At 39.4% G+C, this 9,164-nt stretch overlaps 1 protein-coding gene across 3 annotated transcripts in view; it reads left to right on the top strand.

Annotated features, from left to right (window-relative positions):
* The window catches only part of Hormad1 (HORMA domain containing 1), a 32,989-nt gene that overhangs the window by 7,709 nt on the left and 16,116 nt on the right, over window positions 1-9,164 (top strand). For 2 of the 3 annotated variants that reach the window (XM_050124697.1, XM_050124696.1), the window contains exons 3-6: window positions 1,731-1,794; window positions 2,770-2,806; window positions 5,703-5,723; window positions 6,364-6,390. In XM_050124697.1, coding sequence (XP_049980654.1) covers window positions 1,731-1,794; window positions 2,770-2,806; window positions 5,703-5,723; window positions 6,364-6,390 — 149 coding nt within the window. The remainder of the gene's footprint in view (window positions 1-1,730; window positions 1,795-2,769; window positions 2,807-5,702; window positions 5,724-6,363; window positions 6,391-9,164) is intronic. The other variant, XM_050124698.1, reaches the window with a different exon arrangement.

Genomic DNA, 9,164 nt, shown 5'->3' with positions numbered 1-9,164 from the left:
GAAATAATTACACGGAAACTGTATTCTTTCAAACACTGCCTGGCCCGGCTAGTTCCAGTTTCTTATTGGCTAGCTCTTACATATTGTTCTAACCCATTTCTAATATTCTGTGTAGCCCACGAGCTGGCTTACCAGGGAGGATCTTAACCTGTGTCTGTCTGGAGCGGGAGCATCATGGTGACTCACTCACTCAGCTTCTTTTTCCCAGAATTCTCTTCTGTCTACTCCGCCTACCTAATTTTCTGTCCTATGAGGGCCGAGGCAGTTTCTTTATTATTACAAGACCCACCTCCATCAACCATCACTTTTTTTCAGACAATCTTACTTAGGTAGTTAAGGCTGCCCTTGCACTGGTTATATAGCTGAGGCTGGCCTCAGACTGGGTTCCTACTTCCTCTACCTTCTTCTGAGGGCAGAAATTGTAGGCATGAACCGCTACATCCAGTTTACTTGGAGGTGTGGATTCAGCCCAGGACTTTGTGAATGTTAGACAAACTACACTTACAAACTTCTTACCAACTAAGTCACAGAAACAGGAAAAGTTTGACCCATCAACTTAAATTCTTAATCATTAGGATGGCATTTTATAATAAGTCCCAATTATTTTAAAGTTGCCACTAATAATATGCATATATTGAACCAGGTGGGTGGCACACACTTGTGTAATCCCAATAACTGGGTAAGTTAAGGCAGGGGAACTGTTGATTTCAAGACCAACCTGGGCTACATAGTGAAACCCTGCCTCAAAAAATAATATACCAAAAAAAAAAGAAAAAAAATAATATACCTATTTATTTATAGCTAAAGAAAGTAAATGTAATTTAAAATTTACTATTGAGGCTGACAAAATAGCTTAACTGTTAAAGGTACTGGCCATCAAACCTGATGATCTGATTTGGGTCCCCATTGCCCACATGGTAGAAGGAGAGAACCAGCTCTCAAAAGTCTCTGCCTGCTGGGCGGTGGTGGCGCACGCATTTAATCCCAGCACTCAGGAGGCAGAGGCAGGCGGATCTCTGTGAGTTCGAGTTCGAGACCAGCCTGGTCTACAAGAGCTAGTTCCAGGACAGGAACCAAAAGCTACAGAGAAACCCTGTCTCGAAAATTCAAAAAAAAAAAAAGTTTCTGCCTGCCACACATACATGTTTAAAACAAGTGTATATAGCATGAATTCTAATTGTTCTTAATAATAAAAACTTGGAGTCAGCTCTCGGGAAGTGAAAGCTGAAAGATCAGAGAAGCAGTGCGGCCAGACACTAGAGAGACCTTTACTTCTCACACGGAAGGGGCGATCCTGTCCTCAGACTACATCTCCAGACTCCGTCTGTCTCCACCAAAACTCAGACTGCACTGAGCTCCTGACTCCTCCCGCCTTATATTCCTCTCTCTGCCCAGCCATATCACTCCTATCTTCACCTCCCTAGTGCTGGGATTAAAGGTGTGGGATCGCCTTTCTGTGAACTTGGTCAGACTGGATCAATTTTGTGTAGCAGATGGTGGCTTTGAATTAACAGAGATGCCTCTGCCTCTGTCTCCAAAGTCCTGGGATTAAAGGTGTGTGCCACCACTCCCTGGCCTCTAGTGACTTACCTCTGCACTCTGATCTTCAGATTTGTTAAAGCACAAACATGATATCACTACATGTGTACCCATACACATTCACATGTAATGCTAATAAATATAATTAAATCAACTATTTATAAGTACTTCTATATTTCATTTTTATTTAGATTTTTGTGTCAAAATTCTAAAAGAAGATAAAAATTGTCCAGGTTCTTCACAGTTAGTGAAGTGGTAAGTAAAAGAATGCCTAAAGGCAGATAATCACTACTTTTCTTTTTCTTTTCTTTTTTTTTTTTTTTTTTTTGTGTGTGTGTGTGTGTGTGTGTGTGTGTGTGTGTGTGTGTGTGTGTGTTTTGAGACAGGGTTTCTCTGTGTAATAGCCCTTGCTCTGCAGACCAGACTGGCCACAGAGATCCACCTGCTTCTGCCTCACACGTGCTGGGATTAAAGGCCTGCACCACCACTATCCAGGCATTTTTTGCTGAAGGGGGTGTGAGGACTACTTTTTGTACATTGAATACTTTTCAGTGTATAACCAGATTTTAGTGACTAACCTTTTAGCTCTGAGTACTATGTTTTTAGTTCTTTAAATATAGGCATTAATTTTTTTATTTCATGCTCCATGTAAATAGGATTCATTTTTCTATTATAGCTCTACAAATAGCTACTGGATATTTTATAGTTTTCTTTCTGTCCTCCCATCTCCATATTTCTGCTTCATTGTTACGGTTTTTCTTTATTTTGTTTTGTATTTTAAGACAGGGTCTCCTCTGTGTAGCCCTGACTGTCCTGGAACTCACTCTTTAGACCAGGCTGATCTGCCTGCCTCTGCCTCCCAAGTGCTGGGAAAAAAACTTTTATGTGTATGTGCGTGAATACATGTATGTGCACCATGTGAGTTCAGAAGTCCAAGACGAGCAAAAGAGAATGTAACTGTAGTTATAGGCAGTTGTGAAGTGCCTTATGGGTGCTGGGATTGAAACCCAGGTCCTCCAAAAGGGCAGTAAGCACTGTCAGCCACCAGTCATCTCGCCAGCCCCTGTTATAACCTTTATTTTGTTCAGTTTTAAGCTAGTTAATAAGAAAGATGCTTTAATTTGACTATTAGTTTTATTTTGTAAGGGTAAATATAGAGATTTGTGAAAAGAAGTATTTTCTGAAAATGCATTAAATATAAAAGCAAATCTTTGACTTTTTTTTTTTTAGGATGCTAGGATCCTATGATGCTTTACAGAAGAAATACGTAAGTCTTTCGCTCTCTCTTCTTTCCTTCCCTAGAGCTACAACAGGAGTTGTTAAGTATTAAGATGGTAATTTAAACTAACTTGATATATATCAGTCTCAGTTACTAAAAAATTGAGCATTTGAATAATTTAAAGATTTATTTTTATTTGTATGCATGTGTACATGTGTGTGCTCATGTCTGATGGTGCCCATGGAGGCCAGATAGGGGTGTTAGATCTCACAGAGCTAGAGATACTTGCTGTTAGCTACCCATTATGACTGCTGAGAACCAAACTCTGGTCCTCGAGAACAGCAAGCATTCATAACTGCTCTTAACTGCTGAACCAGCTTTCCAGGCCCACATTTGAGATTTTTTTTATTTTTGAGACAAGATCTCACTACATAGTTCTGACTGGCTTGGAACTTGCTATGTACACCAGACTGGCCTTGAACTCACAAGAGATCAATTTCCCTTTGCCTCCTTGACTGCTAATATTAAAGACATGGGTCACCATACCTGGATGCATTTGAATATTTTAAAATCCAGTCTTTAATTCATTTAAACTAATGCAATGAATACTAAACAATTTTTGCCAAGCTAGGTTTAACAAATTAACACTCATTTTTTAGCATTAATAGCACATATTAGCTTACAAAAATGGACTTAAATGTTTTAAAATATTGTATTAGTTTTGCATGTATTCTATATCCATGCTTATACTAGTATTTTAATAATTTGTTCTGATTTTAATTTTTTGAGACAGAAAAGAAAAAAGGAAGAAAGAAGAAAAGAAATACTTTTGTACACTCTTAATCCTAGCACTCTAGAGGCAGTATTAGGCAGATGTCTGTGAGTTCAAGGCCTGACAGGGATACACTGTGAGACCCTCTCGCACTTGATAATGATAATAATTATTACTTATTGCTAACCATGATGGTACATGCCTACAAACCTAGAACATGGAAGGCAGAGACAAGAGGATCAGGAATTCAAGGCTGTTTTCTATCATGTAATTATTGCCAGTATGGGATACAGCAGTATTTACTTCTTTTACCAAATGTTTTGCTAACCATTGCTAGCTTACCAACATTCCTATGTGCCAGAATGTATATGGTGTTTCACATTTATTGTCTTAATGGAAAAACTAGGGACTAGGAATAAAAATTCACCTCCAAAATTCTGCTAGAACTAAACTTCTCTGTACATATTACTTGAAATGATACTATGTAAAAAGTCTTGTAGTCTGTTGTAAAATCTTAATTAAAATTTCATTGTGGGGCAGTGGTAGCACAGCACCAGGGATGCAGAGGCAGGCAGATCTCTAAGTCTGAGACCAGCCTGGTGTAGAGAATGAGTTCCAGGACAGCCAGGGCTACACAGAGAAAACCTGTCTTTAAAAAAAAATCCATAAGGGGGCTGGAGAGATGGCTCAGTGGTTAAGAGCATTGCCTGCTCTTCCAAAGGTCCCGAGTTCAATTCCCGGCAACCACATGGTGGCTCACAACCATCTGTAATGAGGTTTGGTGCCCTCTTCTGGCCTGCAGACATACACACAGACAGAATATTGTATGCATAATAAATAAAATATTTTTTAAAAAATCCATAAATTTCACTATTTTTACATACACCATTAGTTCATGTCCAGCCTGGGCTATATAATGAGTTCAGGCTAACTCTGGCACAGAGTGAGACCCTGACTCAAAGCCTGAAATGTAAATTTAACTATTTCAGAATTTGTGCCAACTTAACTTGAATTACATGGGAACATTTATTTTTCCTGTGCTTAGAACTGAATTCAGAGCCTTAGACATGTTAGATAAGTACTCTGCCACTGATATACAGCCTCAACCCAAGGAAACTTATTTAATCCCATCATTTGGGGGGCAGCGGCAAGCAGATCTCTGTGAATTCGAGACCAGTCTGGTCTACATAGAGAGTTCCAAGACAGCCAAGGCTACATAGAGAGACCCTGCCTCAAATACAACAAAAAGAAATAAATTCTTTTCAATAGTATGAAATGCCATTATAATTTTTAAAGAAGCTATAGGGAATTAGAACAACTTTAATTATTTCTTTTTTAAAAGATTTGTTTATTATGTATGCAACATTCTGCTTCCATGTATGCCCACATGCCATGGTTGTGAGCCACCATATGGTTGGTGGGAATTGAACTCAGGACCTCTGGAAGAGCAGCCAGTGTTCTTAACCACTGAAGCATCTCTCCAACCCCCTAATTATTTCTTTTTTGAGTCAGGGTTTCACTTTGTAGCTCTGACAGCCTGGAACTCACTATAGACACCAGGTTGGTCTCAAACTCAGTGTTCTGCCATCTTCTGTCTCTTGAGTGCTGGGATTAAAGTGTGTGCCAGCACACCTTCTAACTAGCAGTAATGTTCTATTTGATTGAGTCAGTGAACTAAAATGCTGACATGAATCTTAGCCATCAGAAAGCCAAAGAAATTATTTGGGAAAATAGGCATGATTTGAAGTGTATCTTCCACAAGGTTACTTGTTTTTAGAAATAAATGTTGAAGCCAGACGGTGGTGGCACATGCCTTTAATCCCAGCACTGGGGAGGCAGAGGCAGGTGGATCTCAATGAGTTCAAGGCCAGCCTGGTTTACATAGTAAGTTCCAGGACAGCCAAGGCTACTTAGTGAGACTCTGTCTCAAAAAGCGCCACAACCTACCCCCTACAGACACACACAGAGAAGAAAGAAATGTTGAGCTAAAACAAAAGTTCCTCCTTGGGATGGGGGAACACTAAAGATTGAGCTCAGGGTCTCACATGTACTAAGTGTGTGCTCTACTGCTGAGCTATGCTCTAAGCCCCTGAGCAAGTACAAAGAATTTTTATGATCCATCATAAAAATCCATTTTACAGAATACAATTAATTTGTTTTCTTGTATTTCAGCTACGGATGATCATTCTAGCTGTAAGTACTTTTAAATTGTGTATTTTAACACTGTCAAATTTTTCCTTTACTTAGTGATACTGAAACTGTCAAATTATTTCATTTTATTTAGTCAGATGACATACCCAGTGGGAAAAAGTTCACTTTTTTAGGATTTATTTTTATGTGCATTGGTATTTTGCCTACATGTATGTCTGTGTGAAGGTGTCAGATACCCTAGAACTAGAGCTACAGATAGTTGTAAGCTGCCGTGTAAGTGCTGTGAATTGAACCTGGGTCCTCTGAAAGAACAGCCAGTGCTCCTAACCACTGAGCCATCTCTTCAGTCCTAGAGAAAAAGAAGTAATTTTTTATTTTATTTTATTGTTATTATTACTATTTTGGTTTTTCAAGACAGATTTTCTCTGTGTAGCCTTGGTTGTCCTGGAACTCACTCTGTAGACCAGGCTGGCCTCAAACTCACAGAGATCCACCTGCCTCTGCCTCCTCAGTGCTGGGATTAAAGGCGTGTGCCACCACTACCTGGCTAGAAGTAAACTTTTTATTAGAAGGGTCATTCTGTTTTTTTGTTCTGTTTTATTGAAAAACTCAAGACTTTAATGTGCAATTTTGTTCTTTCTGAATGCTTAGCCTCACTTAATTATAATGCATTTTTACATAGGTATACACCAATCCAGAAAATCCTCAGGTAAGTGTGCTTGAGTTAGAAGTTTTAGAAATGTAATGCTTCTAATATCCAACCACAAATTCTTTTTATAATTAATGATTCTTGGTTTTGTTTGTTTTTCTTTCTTCCTTTTTTTGAGTTTCTTTTTTTTTTTTTGCTCTTAGACACTTTTTTATTGATATTTATTGAGCTTTACATTTTTCTCTGCTCCCCTCCCTGCCTCTCCCCTCCCCTGTTCAGCCCTACCCCCAAGGTCCCCATACTCCCAATTTACTCAGGAGATCTTATCTTTTTCTACATTCTACTTCCCATGTAGAATAGATCTGTGTAAGTCTCCTTAGTGTCTACATTGTTGTTGTCTAAGTTCTCTGTGATTGTGGTTTGTAGGCTGGCTTTCTTTGTTTTATGTTTAAAAACCACCTATGAGTGAGTACATGTGATAATTGTCTTTCTGTACCTGGGTTACCTCACTCAAAATAATGTTTTCTAGGTCCATCCATTTGCCTGCAAAATTCAAGACATTGGTTTTTTTTTTCTGCTGTGTAGTACTCCATTGTGTAAATGTACCACGTTTTCATTATCCATTCTTCGGTTGAGGGGCATTTAGGCTGTTTCCAGGTTCTGGCTATGACAAACAAAGCTATGAACATAGTTGAGCACATGTCCTTGTGGGATGATTGAGCATCCTTTGGATATATACCCAAAAGTGGTATTACTGGGTCTTGAGGAAGGTTGTTTCCTAATTTTCTGAGAAATTGCCACACTGACATCCAAAGAGGCTGTACCAGCTTGCATTCCCACCAGCAATGCAGAAGTGTCCCCTGCCCCCATACTCTCCAGCATAAGTTCTCATCAGTGTTTTTGATCTTGGCCATTCTTACAGGTGTAAGATGGAATCTCAGAGTTGCTTTGATTTGCATTTCTCTGATGACTAAGGATGTTGAACATTTCCTTAAGTGTCTTTTAGTCATTTTAGATTCCTCTGTTGAGAGTTCTCAGTTTAGGTCCGCACTCCATTTTTTTTATTGGATTATGTGATCTTTTGGTGTCCAATATCTTGAGTTCTTTGTATATTTTGGAGATCAGACCTCTGTCTGATGTGGGGTTAGTGAAGATCTTTTCCCATTCTGTAGGCTGTCGTTTTGTCTGGTTGACCGTGTCCTTTGCTTTTCAGTTTCAGGAGGTCCCATTTATTAATTGTTTCTCTCAGTATCTGTGCACTGGGGTTATATTTAGGAAGTGGTTCCCTGTGCCAATGCGTTCAAGTGTACTTCCAACTTTCTCTTCTATAAGGTTCAGTGTGGCTGGCTTTATGTTGAGGTCTTTGATCCATTTGGACTTGAGTTTTGTGCATGGTGATAGATATGGATCTATTTTCATTCTTCTACATGTTGACATACAGTTATGCCAGCTTGTTAAATATGCTTTCTTTTTTCCATTTTATATTTTTTTGCTTCTTTGTCAAAAGTCAGGTGTTCGAACATGTGTGAATTGATATCTGGGTCTTTTATTCAGTTCCATTGGTCCTCCTGTCTGTTCTTAGGTCAATACCAGGCTGTTTTCAGTACTGGAGCTCTGTAGTAGAGTTTGAAGTCAGGGATTGTGATGCCTCCAGAAGTTCTTTTATTGCCCAGGATTGTTTTGGCTATCCTGGGTTTTTTGCTTTTCCATATGAAGTTGAGTACCGTTCTTTCGAGGATTTTAAAGAATTTTTTCTGGGATTTTGATGGGCATTGCGTTGAATCTGTAGGTTGCTTTTGGTAAGATTGCCTTGAGACAGTTTCTTTGTGTAGCTCTGGCTGTCCCGGAACTCACTCTGTAGACCTGTAGATTGTCCTTGAACTCACAGAACAAAAAAGAGGATCTCTCTTGCCTCTGCCTACCAAGTGCTGGGATTAAAGGTGTGCACCACAACTACCTGGCAAGCTTTTGTATTTTAATCAATATACTTCCATATTTGTTTCATGTTTGAATCTTGTAAAAACTTCTGAGGTGAGGCATGGTTTTGTGTTGTTATATTTTAAGAGAGAAATATATTCACTACGAGAGATGTTTGTAACTGATTTTAGCCCATGAGCCTAATAAACTGAATAATAACCTATGTTGCATGACTTCTGACTCCATACAATATTCTTTACTGTTGAGACAAGGTGTCCCTGTGTAATCTAGAATGGCCCCAAACTTGCTTCGTAGCTGAAGATGACCTTGAACTTCTGTTCCTCACACCTCCTGAGTGCTGGGATTTACAGATTTGTGCTACCAAGCCAGATTTCCTGTATCATAGCAAGCCCTCTATCAATGAATGCCAACCTCAGCACCTTCTCCATCTTTTGTGTTTTTTTGAAGCAGGGTTTCTCTGTGTAACCCTGGCTGTCCTGGAACCAGCTATGAGGACCAGACTGGCCTTGAACTCCTGGAGAACCATCTGCCTCTGCCTCCCAAGTGCTGGGATTAAATGCCTGTGCCACTCTGCCCTCCCATCTTTATTAAAGACAGAGATTTATTTATTTATTTATTTATTTATTTATTTATTTATTTATTTATTAAAGATTTCTGTCTCTTCCCCCTCCCCCAATCAAGTCTCCCTCCCTCGTCAGCCCAAAGAGCAATCAGGGTTCTCTACCCTGTGGGAAGTCCAAGGACCACCCACCTCCATCCAGGTCTAGTAAGATGAGCATCCAAACTGCCTAGGCTCCCACAAAGCCAATACGTGCAGTAGGATCAAAAACCCATTGCCATTGTTCTTGAGTTCTCAGTAGTCCTCATTGTCCACTATGTTCAGTGAGTCCGGTTTT

The sequence above is a fragment of the Alexandromys fortis genome, unplaced genomic scaffold, assembly GCF_014885135.2.
Source record: "Alexandromys fortis isolate MF-2015 unplaced genomic scaffold, M_Fortis_MF-2015_v1.1 scaffold_218, whole genome shotgun sequence".
In the NCBI taxonomy this organism is placed as follows: domain Eukaryota; kingdom Metazoa; phylum Chordata; class Mammalia; order Rodentia; family Cricetidae; genus Alexandromys; species Alexandromys fortis.
This window is presented reverse-complemented; position numbering and strand designations above follow the sequence as displayed.